This window comes from Oryzias latipes (genome assembly GCF_053564925.1).
Source record: "Oryzias latipes strain Hd-rR chromosome 1 unlocalized genomic scaffold, Olatipes_Hd-rR_3.1 chr1_Y".
Taxonomy (NCBI): domain Eukaryota; kingdom Metazoa; phylum Chordata; class Actinopteri; order Beloniformes; family Adrianichthyidae; genus Oryzias; species Oryzias latipes.
The window spans coordinates 9,552,038-9,565,029 of NW_027616335.1; the positions used below are offsets into that span (position 1 = coordinate 9,552,038).

Below are 12,992 nucleotides of genomic sequence, written 5' to 3' on the forward strand. Positions count from 1 at the left end.
ACACACCAACTTTACTCCCAGTTTACCAGTATTTTAAGTTTAATTATTTTAGGTTTAATTCCTTTTCTTTTGTCATTTGTTGTGCTAGTGGTGCTTGTTCTATGTGGAGCATAAACAAAAGAGATTTTCAGATTTTTCTTTTTTTACCTACTTAATTTAAGTCAGTATTTGAATGTGAATTACATGTTTCGTTTTGTTTTAGTGGTCATCATAAACATTTCTACACTGTAGGATTTTGTATGTTTTCAAATGTATTTGCATGTCAACTCCAAACGTGCATTTTACATTGTGGTTCATGGTTTTATAAACAAGGTATTAAAATACTACCATGTAATGACATCAATGGCCTGAGGGGGCGCTACATTACAGGAGACGGATGACTTCGGCTAAAATCGTCATTTGTCGTGAACGTTCAAGGATGGAGGAAGAGGCACGCAAGCTTCACGAAGAAGGGATAAGAAAGAGGCTGATAAGTCCCGGTAAAGGAGAACTTTCGAGCTTTCCTAATGGAACCAAGGTAAAAATAACAGTTCCTTAACATTAAACCGTTCACGTACAGCGTTCTGACGAGGTTACACAAGAGTACGAGAGCTGTTAGCAAAAAAAATGCTATCGGTGCTGGTACTGTTTCGTGTTTGGTCAATGTTTGGCATGTTGTCAATAACCTTGATCTGCTATCTTAAAGCAAACGTTAGAAAAACGTTAATGTTTTAAAGTCGCTATAATAATATAAGCCGGGGTTTGTTTGCTACTCGCGTCCGGCAAATGTCTCTTTTTTTCTTTATCGTTTCCCATCAGATGGAAAGATTGTGGGCGGGACTTGATGGGATGTGTTTGTACATCCTGATTGGACGGTTTGTGATGTCGATCAAATGTTCTATGCCGCAATTGGTCAGAAAGAATGACACTCAAAATGCTCTTAGGCCCATCACAGACTGTAAACATCTGCTGTTTTCACTGATTGAAATCCTTTCATTTTAAAAAATAAGTCAAATTAAAAAACAAAAAGTATAAATTGTATTTTACTCATATGTAATTGTTTTAATTTAAATTAAAAAATAAATAAAAAGTGCAGCTATTAAAACAGTAATAGTAATTATTTGAGCATTTACGTTGCTTTTTTCAGGTGATTTTTCATTACCGTACCTGCAAGTGTGATGGCACTGTGTTAGATGACTCCAGGACGATGGCGGGCCAGAGCAAACCCATGGAGCTCATCCTGGGCAAGAAGTTCAAACTGGCAGTGTGGGAGCGAATAGTCATCACCATGAGACCAGGCGAAATCGCTGAATTTACATGTGACACTAAGGTTGGAGTGATACCACATTCTAGATCTGCAGAGAATTTGATCCAACTCTTATTCTAATATATATATATATATATATAAACACTTTTGCCTCAAATTCTAGCATACGATGCTATATCCGCTAGTATCCCAGTCGCTGAGAAACATAAGTGCAGGTAAGGACCCTCTGGAGGGGCAGAGGCACTGCTGTGGCATCGCTCAGATACATTCCCATCATTCTTTGGGGCACAAAGATCTGGATGAGCTACAGGCTAGTCCACAGCCGCTTATCTTTACTATTGAGCTGCTGGAGGTGAGTGGCCTAGACGTTTCCGCTCTTTTCTTTTTAGCATCATTACCTATTGTGTGTTGCAAACATTTATTGTGCTAGTTTCATATATTGTAGGTGAGTTGTGGTTGTGGAGCTAGTGGACTCTACTCTCTTTGTTTTCTTTAGGTCCTATGTCCAGGATCATACCAGCTGGATATCTGGGCTATGAATGATAAGGAGAAGCTGGAACTTGTGCCACAGATTCACGAGGAGGGCAACTTACTTTATAAGCAAGGAAAAATCAAGGAAGCCACAGAAAAGTACTACAATGGAATCGCCTGCCTTAAAAATTTACAGATGAAGGTCTGATGATAGTCTGTATTTTGTACTTCCTTCAATTACAGCTTTAAATGTTGTTTTTAGTTATGGTACCCCATGAGTCAAAAGTTTGGACACACATGAGTAAATTTGACTAACAGTGTACATCAGAAATGGAATATCCTGTAAATGTGCTTTTATTTTTTAGGATAATATTTGGAACTGATGGCTTTTGTGTCTTTCTTCAGGAACATCCTGGAGATGAAGCTTGGGTGAAGCTGGACCAAATGATCACTCCACTGCTTCTCAATTACTGCCAGTGCCTGCTCCTCCAGAACCAGTATTATGAAGTCATTGAACATTGCTCCTCCTTGGTCTTCAAATATGAGGGTGAGTCCTTGAACAGACATCCCTCATGAACATCACAAAGCCTTATGGGAATAGGGGTGTGCCAAAATATCGATATGGTGATATATTCTGGATTCTTGATGCGTCTTCATCAAATATCGACCTTTTATTTACGTTTGAAGACCCTCTAAAACCTTATATTAATCATCCTTTGGTAAGACGATTCTTCGGAGGGTCGATAAGGGGCACTCGTTGCAAGATTGGCTGTCGCGGGCGGACGAAGAAGAATAAACAGTCAAACAAAGATGGCGGAGGGGAAAAACAAGGAAAATAGCCTTGCAATATACTCTTCAGTCGAAAACCAAAATTTAACCCTTGTGCTATCCTAGGCACTTTAACATTGGGAGTTGGGTCATCTAGACCCACTAGACAGTGCTCTGAACCTTTATTTTCAATGATTTGTGATCTTCACTGGTGTCCATGGATTACATGAAATCTTTCCACCTTTATCCACCTTAGTCATGGTAGGGAGGACACGTCAATGTAAGGCTGGGGTCATCTAAGATAGTACAAGGGTTATAAAAAAAACAACATATTTCTTAGTTCAAGGTAAGGAATCAATTCTCCCCAGTTATTATAAATATATCTCCATGTATTACAGAATATTGTACGTTTACATTGGTACATTTGATAAAAAATTCATAAGAATTCCAAAATACATAATGTTATTTGCTTTTGTCACTTGAACAATAGATATGAAGTATGGAAAAATTGGTGGAAAAAAGATTTTTTTTCAAACTTGTCAGTTTGAGTTTTGGTCTTTAACATTTAGACAGCGTCTATATAAGTGGGTTATTACCGTATTTAACTGTTATTGTCATTCCGTGTATATATGGTATGTATACAAAAAACAAGAGTATAGCTGAGTGTAAAGTTGATGCACTTCTGCACAAATTCATGAGGCCTCAGTAATTTATTGGAAGAATGTTTGAAATAATTGGGGTTTACTGCTGATGACATTCCAAAGAAAGTGTGTTGTATAGTTTATAAAATAACCTTTTCTCTTTTGCTTTTCATTGCTTTAGCTTCCTAAAAGAAGAATACAACAATCTGACTTCTCGGGCAGTTTAATCCTTTAAAAAAAAAGGGAAACTTGACATGAAATCAGTCAGTAAAACGTTCTTACTTCATGCTCTGTTATCTATATTTTTTAACCTTTTTAATTGTTTCTTCCAGACAATGTAAAGGCTTACTACAAGCGGGCCAAAGCTCACGCTGCAGTGTGGAACGAGGCCGAGGCTCGATCGGACTTCGAAAAGGTGCTGAAGCTGGACCCTTCTCTGGGACCGTCTGTGGCCAAGGAGCTGAGGGTGCTGGAGGAACGACTCCGCTCCAAGCAGGAGGAGGAGAAGGGCCGCTACAAGGGCCTGTTTGATTTCAACACTCAACCAGCCACTGCCACCACAGTCGGTCTACTTTGAACTTCACATGTTTATATTGTGTTTGAAATTCAAACATGAATCGTAATTTCTTGACCATCCGTCTCCCCACAGGGCTAAGTGTTTGTAACAATCTGGACGAGGTTGCCAATGAATTTCAAGATGGAGGAAAAGTGACGGGACACACCAGATGTTTTGCTTTTTTATAGTCGTCCCATTACCTCTAGGCACAACGTTTGTGCTCATCTGAGTGTCAATCGTAGTTTTCCACCAAAAAAAAATAGCCCAACATGAAAGGTTTGACTGAAACGAGTTGAACAAATACCATACCTACAGCACTGGTAACTAGAAGATTAGGCATAATCTCTTGAAATTATGCACTTCTAATGTAGTTATAATGGAAGTGGAATATAATTTTACAGTCTCCCTTCTTAAGTCATGTTTTCTTATGTACTCACTTGCACACATTTACCCTGATCACTGACAATCGTTAAATTGAACAAGCTTGTGTTTTATTATATTCCCTACAGCTAAGTACTTAATGGTTGTATAAATATAATTATTTTTTTGTTTTTGTCAAGATGTATTCAGCAGAAAGCCCGGCACTTTTTAAACTGCATGTGGGTTGTTAGCTTATCAGAAGTAAAATCCTACTGTGGCTATAAATGTTACAAAAAATACATTTGTTAATCTCAAACCTTCTGGTGTCCTCGTTTACTATAATCACATATATTCTAACAGAAATAAACATTAACTCAATGCATTTTAATACTTTTTTTCCCATTAAAATACAAAAAGGTATAAAAAAAAAGAATGAACGCACTCATTCTTTTCATGTTATTTATTTAAGATATACATACCCAAATGCAAAATTCTAATTTAAAAAATTTCCGTAGTAACAAATTGACTTGAGATGTAAAGAAATGGTATGTGCCTACTTCACAAAATGTGACAAAGTCAGGTTAAATTGAAATGACAGCATTTTAAAAATGTTAATCTCCCCACCCAAAAAAAAAAACCCATCTGTGTAGAAATTCAGCTGCTATTATAAAACAACAATTGTATGTTTTAAATTAAGTGTACTCGAGTTCAATACTCTTAAAATAGAATCTTTTTTTGCACCGTCTTTGCATGTTACAGTAATGTAACTATGAAATCAAAGCAGTTAAATTGAAACCCAAAATAGACAATTACCTATAAAATAAAATAAAAACAAAGCAAAGGTGGGAGGAAGAAGACTGGTGGCAAAATATCCAAAGAGGTCATGATGAGGGCAGGACTCTAAGGGTGAGGGCTGGGATGAAGGGAGCTTTCATAGAGGTTATGTGCGGGCGCTTCTCTCAGTTTCTGCAAGACATTCCCTGACGAGTGCACGAGCGTGGATGATACCTGCAAGAGAGGAGTCGGGATTTTAATTCACAAATTTGAAATGATAGGAAGCACATATTTACAAAAAACACCCCTACAAATCTGAAAAGAGAATATGTCTGTTATAGTAGAACATCAAGAGAGAGGAAAAAAAAACAACTAATCAGAAATGATAACTGGTACCTGCATGGAGCAGAATAATGTTGGTCACAAAGAAAGTACCTCTCTTTAGCCTTTCCATTGCACTCTTGCTCCCAGCATATGTCGGCCTGATCTCGCGGCTCATCTCCTCGATGACGGACAGGAGCTCGCTGTAGGTGGACCCCTGGGACACTTTGACAGGCTGAGGATTTTCAGAAATGGGAAGTTTTAAAGAATAATAAAATGCACATGATGTACACATTAACAGAATAATTCATATAGTAATGTTGAAAGGGTGACTTTCTGCTGACATAATATCCACGACGACATGCAATGAAGTGATTCTAACTTTCTTGTAGGTTTGAAAACGTTATACAACCTAAATGATGTCGGTTCAGATAAGGAGGATACATTTATTAACCAGGGAGACACATTCCCTTGACCAAATTAAAACAAAAATAACTTGTTGCAAAAGGAAGTAAACCTCTACATACAGAAACAGAGATGTGTTAAACTAGAAGCACTTGGGATCAAAATAAGGATGTATTCAAACTGGAAAAGTCAGTTGGTCCAGACTGCCTGTTTAATTTGATCCAGATCGAGTCCTAAACCTTGCGTTTGCCCTTCAACCAGACATTTCTGTTTCATACCGAAGCTTGTCAACAAAAGCGCACAACTGAGGATCTCTTCAGGAATTATGAGGGCGGGGCAAAGCAACAAGAGGCAGAAATTATGGAAGTCCTAAGCTTTGCAAACATTGTCAGGATAGCTCACATATTTAAACATTATACTTTGCTGACCAATTTTGAATGTGTATATCAACGTCAGGTACTTTTACCCTTTCTTGCTGCTTTGGTCTGGCTGAAGCACGCTGCAGGCCATTTACTGATGAGACGGCAGCAAGAAGGTACGCTGAATTAATAAACAAACTCTGGTTCCCTTTAAGCAAACCAAGTGTGTGCACAACACCACAAGATGCTTCATTTAATAACAATTCTGAGAATACACTTCTCACTTTTTTTTTTTAATCGCATCAATAATCACAAAGTCAACGGTCCTTTTAAATAGTCTTCTTGAATCAGAATTATTAAAAACAACTTTTGATTTCCCTTTTTCAAAAAAAAAATGTTTTAACGGTGCACATTTTCAAAAGTTCTTTGCTAGCCTTTTACAATCACATTTAAAATGATTCTTTAAACTATCAGTGCAACTGTTTACCAAAGAAGAGCCTAAATTAGGACAAAGCTTTTACATTTATAAAATCATATGAATGAAATGAAGTACCGGTAATAATTTACTTATAAAATAAAAAAATTCTTTTAAATCCTTAAATGAATGAATTAATATCATACAGCGTTGCCTGATCAAATCACCTTGTATTTACAAAACAAAAACTCTATTTGTTCACATTATATTTAAAAGACAGTAAGCACTTCAAGAAAGGAACGCAATTCTTCACAACAACAAAATTTCCCTGCAATACAGTTACTCAGTTTGAGCTCCTGGATGCTGCAGGAAGATAACCAGGAACATTTAGATATGCAGTGCTGTCATCAAATCAACAACACATCCAACATTGCAAGTCCCTATTTCTTTTAACCCTTGTGCTATCCTAGACAATTTGACATTGGGAGTTGGGTGATCTAGACCCACTAGACAGTGCGCTGAACCATTTTTCTTCAATAATTTGTGATCTTCACTGGTGTCCATGGATTACATGAAATCTTTCCACCTTTATCCACCTTTGTCATGGTAGGGATGACATGTCAATGGTCATTTTGAACCCATAGGATAGCACAGGGGTTAAAAGTATTCTTTTGATTGCATATGAAATATAATTAAAATGAAAAATTGTTTATGAGTTTGAAAGCGCAAGACACTAACCTGAACAAAGCCCATAGATGGGGGACCAAAGTCACTGAAGACTGGCCTGAAGTTGGATGACGAGGGTAGAGATGGCGAGGGGACCGAAGAGCCTGAAGAAAAAAAAGAACTTAGTGGAAACCAACAGGTTGATCATCATAGGTTCAACCTGGACCACAGGTTACCTGGTGGAGTGTGATTGGACCCAGACGGCGCAGGAGCAATAGGTTTGTAACTCATGGCGATTTCAACAGGCAGCTCCACATACAACGCGCTGCTTTCCTCAATCCCGTCAACCCGATGCTTATACAGCTTCACTGGTGATGGTGAGCTCCTGAGAGCTAAACAAAGCGGAAAAGCACACACTGTAACAACAATGGGATTTTATTTTCTGTTCATTCCAAAATTTTTGAAGACATTTTTCACATTTAGAAAGTGACCTACTCGTACAGAATGTTGTAATAAAGTATAATAGATGACATGAGCTGAAGCGTTAATGGAAACATGACTACCGGTAAATCAATTCCATGTCATGTTAACACAAACAGAAGACTAGAAGCAGATGGGCTACACCAGCAGACAACCAAACAAAAAGTCACCAATACTACAAACATGCATATAAACTGCATCTGAACAACAGAGATGTTTCCAAGTCTAGTGCTTTATTAACAGTCCACTAACAACAGTCGAGTCTAAATAGCATAGTAGTGAGTATTTTATGCTTCTTTAAAGCACTGCATGAAAGTAGTTTAAGACTAAATACTGACACCCCCCCCTCTCCTCACAACCAGTCTAGCTCTGGGAAACCACGTGATGAAAAAAGTGAAACTGCAAATCTATTTTAACAGGAAGCAAAGCACCAACTTTTCATTTGTTCCAACAATTTTTTTAATCAAAATCAATATTCTACAAACTGGCAACCGGATTATTGATAGAACGAGTTAATATGTCAGACCTACAGCGTTAGTTGTTTTCTATAAAATCGTGTGGTTTTCTTAGTTTTACAACTATTGTGGCATGGATAACAGTAACACAGCAATATAATTCATCAAACATTAATTGAGGATCGAATAACATTTCCTTTTCATTTTAAATTAAGCTTTCACTTAAGTTGACTCGGTCGGAAAAATAAATATTCCACATAAAAAAATTAGACTAATTCGTTTAAAAAAAATAAACTTTAAATATGTTTTAAAAGTAGTTCCTAATCATTACCACACTAACGCATAGTCATAATTCATTTGAAATCACGATTATTTTATTCCACGCGTTACAATTTAATTCATAAACTATCTTTAAAGCCCCAAGTCAAAATGTACCAGGATGTATCAAAAAAGAACGTTTTCTAAGTAAAGGAAGTACAGAATGTACGAACGGAGCAGGAGGTGACTGAGGTAACAAAAAGCCAACGTTAGCTTAGACGAAGGTGCCCAGCTAACTACTACTAGATAACGTTAGCCGGATTAGCTAGCTATTGCCGGTTAGCAAAATAACCTGGGTACAATCTTTAAAAAATAAATAAGTTAACAGTTATGCTGTTAATGTATACTTCCTGAACCACAAATAAAGAAAACACAGAAGCCACTAAAGACGTACAGAGGGGATAAAAGTAGCCCCAAAACTGTTATTGTTGTTAATTTACCTTTTTACTGAGAGCAGCAATCTTAGGAATGACGTGAACCTTAGCTCCGCCTCTGTGTGTGAGCATGCGCATTATTAAACCCCCGCTAGACTATTTTACTATTTTTTCCTCAACCATCACAGCTTTGTGATTGGTTAATCTTCCCAAATAATTTTATGTGTGTAAAACAGTGTAATAGTTTATTATTATTATTATTATTATTATTATTATTATTATTATTATTATTATTATTATTATTAGTAGTAGTAGTAGTAGTAGTAGTAGTAGTAGTAGTAGTAGTAGTAGTAGTAGTAGTAGTAGTAGTAGTATTTTATAAATGTGATATTATTATGCCAAAATAAAATGGTAAATTTCGTGCTTGTTTTAAAAAATTCTTAGGATCAAACCAAATATAAAAGAACTAATGTGTTTTTATCATTTCAAAACAGGTTTAATGCAAGGATGCAATCAGGATTATTCCAACTGAGATTTTTCATCGATTTCCAAGAATTCAAGGAAAATTTGCTTTTTAAAGCTTTCTTTTTGTTTTCAAATTCAAATTCAAATTAATTTTATTTTGTTTTGCAAAAAAAAAAAAAAAAAAAAAACTATTACCGGTAAAGTTATGTTTCTCCACTTATGGATTTAAAAAGCCTTTTGGAAGTATAAAAATGTGTTGCTGATTCATTATGTTGTTGAATGGCCTACAGTTGATATCAGATTACTTACTTGAATGCTGATTTCCAAACAGAAGGTTGTGCTTTAAGCTCTTACAGAAAGATCAGAATTGATTATTTTTTTAAAGAAGAGGAATATTTTTAAGCAATGGATAATTTACAAGAAATGCCTTCACTGCACTGTGGCATACATAATGTCAGAGTCATGCTGTTAATCATTTTTTTAATTACTGCTGTCAGCTGCTCTGTTGGGAAAAAAATGGTTAATCCCTTTAAGAAAAAAACAATCTTATTTTTCCAGTCACATTATATATTTCTCTGTTTTAAGGCCTTCCATGTGTCAAAGTAAAAGATATAATCTACTGATTTGTTTTCCAAAGATCATCTATGCGAAAAATGACAGCAGCAAAAGATTCTGTTGGTTGTCGGCCCAATTGTTGAATTGTTTCCTATACTACGCTGGTTTCTATGTTATCATTTTTTGTTTTTGCGAGTGATCTGATTAACAAATATCTCCCTGTCTTTTGTTGAAAACCAATCTATTATACTACTTTTACTGTTCATTTGATGTTGCTACATTGCGTCAGTAGATGGTGCTGTGGTGTTTTTGTGAATCCATCAGTGTATTTGCAGTCAATTTGGTCTCCTTTGGTTCAGTGAAAATAACCATAACATAACCATAGACATATCTCTTTAGGCATTTAATCCACAATATTTTTTATGTGACATCTATTATTTTCTCTATTAGCTGGTAAAGGATTTGCTGCAGAATTAAAAAATAGGGCTTTTGTTTCTTAACATTACACATTCTCAGACATCATCTGCTGGGGATAATCAATACAATGTTATTAACCATTCTTGCCTTAAATTAAGGAGTTAAAAATCAATGTGAAAATTGTTAAATAATTTTAATAATAATAAAATATCATTAAATAATTGAAAACATGATTAAACTCCGATGACAATTTTTGTATTAACCAGGGTAAGAAAAAATAACGCCAAATGTCATAAATCTAAATTTCTGAACTGTTTGTAACTATGTCTGTCTAAAACTTATTAGAAATAAAACATGAGCCTCAACCTGCATGTATTCTCCCACTCTGTTGCATAATCTTACAAGTTGTTAAAGAAAAGCTCCATAAAGACTAGAAGCAGTTGTTGTTGGTAAATCACGATGATATGTAAAAAAAGAAAAAACAACCAAACTGCTCTAGTAAGAAATGGAATTCTCATTTTTTCACATTTTTTTCACATTTTTATTGAAATCTTTTTACAGTTCCTGTTTCCTTAATTGCCTGCAAAGTGCTGTGCAAGTTTGTATTTTTTTCTTCAAATCTAGAGCTGGTGGGTGCTGAGCACAAAGACCGTGTACTGAGTATGAGCAAAGATCACTGCCATGGCTACAATTTTTATGTTTCTCAAGGCAAAAAAGCCACACGGAAACTGCATGGCACAAAAAATAACAGAAGTGACTATCAACCCTGTTCATAACAGTAATGAGCAAGCTGTTGGTAGTAATGGAAGTCTTGTTGCATCATTTTTTTAATTTACTACTCTTTTTTTAGTTAAACGCACTTCATTCTTTTTATATGCATATTTTATTTTGTTTGTTAACAAAAAACAAACACATGATAAATTGAGGACACACTTGCCATTCCACTTCTCTAAACAGCTTTTCAGCAGAACTCTGGTGGTCACAATTATAATGTTTCCAAGAATAATCATGACCAGAAATCGGAGCACAAGCTATGTGCGGCATTGAAAGGCTGACGCTCAAAACTAGAAGGTGAAAAAATATAAGTGTTTCTTCACCGAAATGTGTCAGAAATTTGACAGAAGACCTCTTGTCATGGAAAAATGATTCACTTCTGAACTGTCTCGATGATGACATTGGCAGGAAATCTCTCAAAGTGTGAACCGAAGAAGAAAGTGTTTTTCTAAAAAGACAAATCAGTTTGCTACACCATTGCTCTTCTGCAGTGTAAAAACTCATGATTCAAGCAAAGAAATGAAAACATTCAAATCAATTGTCTCACAAAGCTCTTCTCTGTAGGGAAATCCCTATAGTTCTTAGTTTTTATGCAGAATGAAGCAGAAGTGTGTCAAAGTTCTTCAAAAACTAATAAAAATAACAGTTTTAAGTAAATCGTGATTCAACTGCTTTAGGCAAAAATGCAGCAAGTAGCTGATACAAGTAAGTGGCCTGGAGGTCTGGAGTTTGTACCTTATATAGAATCAAATTTACTTTAGAGTTCCATTCCAATGAAAATTGTGTTTTTGGTGTTTTTAACATGTTCTTGTGGCATTTTGCTGATGACGGAGGATATATAATATAGATTAAATATATAACAATATATATAAAAACAACAATAAAGCTCAAATTTGCATTTCTGAGAATTTCTATAGTAGAGGGAAATTTCGGATGAGCTCCTGCCGCTTTGCTGAAACTATGTCCTAGAAAATGACACAATTTTTTAAAATGTTGGCTAAAAATGATATAAGCATAATTAAAAGACCACCGGGAGTGCTTTTAAAGTAAATCAAAAGATGTTCAGACATAGCAATTTTTAAAATTTGGGTTATTTCTGGTCCAAGTTATTTTCTGTGTGGTAGTTTCATCTCTTTGCTTTTTTCTTTCATCCATGCTAATCCTCCTTGGTCACCTGTCACATCTGACACTTTCCTTACGTTGTCCACACCTTTTTACCACACTCTCTATCATGTTGACCTCAAGTAGAAGAAACCCTCCAGGTGTGCAGTGTACTAATTTTGGTCAAAGCCTGAAATAAATTTAGCACTATGCCTTCTCCTGCAGTGCCCAGAGTTTGAGTACTTTATTTTGTTGGTGTCCTTTGCTTCTAACTTTTATTCAAATTGAACTCAGAAATGACAGATCAACATTGTGTTTTACTCTACAGTTTTCTCAAAGATAGACATAGAGAATGCTCATTTCACATGTCCTGTGTTTTGGTGACTCAGAAGGAGTAAGGAACCACTAACTGACATTTTTATAGAAGTTCTTGATTAGAAGGAATACTGATTAGAAATAGCATTTCTGTCTACGGTTGATTGATGAGGAAAGAGGGAAAAATTAGATGCATGTTTCTTGTCTGAAATAGTACAGCCCAGTAGTTTACTACCAACCATGTAGAGTGAGTAATACTCTCCTCTCCTTGCTACAGTCGGACAAGTTTATGTAGAATAAAAATATACATTTACTGTTGATCTCATCATAGTTAATATGTGAGTAGTTCTATTTATGAATTGTCTTCAGGAAACAGAACGCTTGTCCTCATTTTTATATTTCTAAAAATGAGGATCTTTGATTGATTGATTGATTGATTGATTGATTGATTGATTGAAAAATCAAGCGCTTATCTTGATTTTATCATGCTTATATTGATTATCTTCAGAAAACATTCGTTCATGATTTCATTAAACAGTAACGGTAACAAATATGTAATCAGAATCAGAATCAGAATCAGAGATACTTTATTGATCCCACACGTGGGAAATTTGTTTGTCACCATAGCAACTGACAGCAGAGGGGAAAAAAGACTTAGAATTAAGTAAAAAAAAACAAACAAGAAAATGTAGCATACATACAGACATCAAGGTATAATTTCAAAAAGCTATTTACAGAACAGTGCAAGTAGAAAGA

General features: G+C 35.6%; 2 protein-coding genes across 3 annotated transcripts; one reads left to right on the forward strand and one right to left on the reverse strand.

The window, feature by feature from the left end:
* The first annotated feature begins 360 nt into the window (after positions 1 to 360).
* On the forward strand, positions 361 to 4,358 carry LOC101169269 (AH receptor-interacting protein). The gene is made up of 7 exons (XM_004065754.4): positions 361 to 517; positions 1,127 to 1,309; positions 1,410 to 1,598; positions 1,743 to 1,919; positions 2,123 to 2,264; positions 3,459 to 3,688; positions 3,776 to 4,358. Exons 1-7 carry the CDS (start codon positions 377 to 379, stop codon positions 3,779 to 3,781), a joined length of 1,068 nt encoding a protein of 355 aa, XP_004065802.2. The 5' UTR covers positions 361 to 376; the 3' UTR covers positions 3,782 to 4,358.
* A 129-nt stretch (positions 4,359 to 4,487) lies between these two features.
* LOC144990278 (cyclin-dependent kinase 2-associated protein 2-like) lies at positions 4,488 to 8,801 on the reverse strand. Of its 2 annotated transcripts, none has more exons than XM_078943420.1 (5): positions 8,676 to 8,801; positions 7,219 to 7,374; positions 7,055 to 7,146; positions 5,252 to 5,372; positions 4,488 to 5,050 (listed from the first exon to the last, which is right to left on the reverse strand). In XM_078943420.1, exons 2-5 carry the CDS (start codon positions 7,271 to 7,273, stop codon positions 4,983 to 4,985), a joined length of 336 nt encoding a protein of 111 aa, XP_078799546.1. In that variant the 5' UTR covers positions 7,274 to 7,374; positions 8,676 to 8,801; the 3' UTR covers positions 4,488 to 4,982. The 2 variants fall into 2 exon arrangements, with proteins under 2 accessions (XP_078799546.1, XP_078799545.1); XM_078943419.1 differs by having other exon boundaries at positions 7,219 to 7,375; positions 8,679 to 8,762.
* Positions 8,802 to 12,992: the final 4,191 nt, after the last annotated feature.

What these genes read in the sequence shown, in the direction of transcription:
- LOC101169269 (XM_004065754.4), top strand. Translation starts at nt 377, where the DNA reads ATGACTTCGGCTAAAATCGTCATTTGTCGTGAACGTTCAAGGATGGAG. An exon ending in GCTTTCCTAATGGAACCAAG is followed by an intron (nt 518 to 1,126) that starts GTAAAAATAACA and finishes TGCTTTTTTCAG; the next exon opens with GTGATTTTTCATTACCGTAC. An exon ending in CTTGGTCTTCAAATATGAGG is followed by an intron (nt 2,265 to 3,458) that starts GTGAGTCCTTGA and finishes TGTTTCTTCCAG; the next exon opens with ACAATGTAAAGGCTTACTAC.
- LOC144990278 (XM_078943419.1), bottom strand. Translation starts at nt 8,747, where the DNA reads ATGCGCATGCTCACACACAGAGGCGGAGCTAAGGTTCACGTCATTCCT. An exon ending in AGATTGCTGCTCTCAGTAAA is followed by an intron (nt 7,376 to 8,678) that starts AAGGTAAATTAA and finishes CCGCTTTGTTTA; the next exon opens with GCTCTCAGGAGCTCACCATC. An exon ending in CATCTATGGGCTTTGTTCAG is followed by an intron (nt 5,373 to 7,054) that starts GTTAGTGTCTTG and finishes GAAAATCCTCAG; the next exon opens with CCTGTCAAAGTGTCCCAGGG.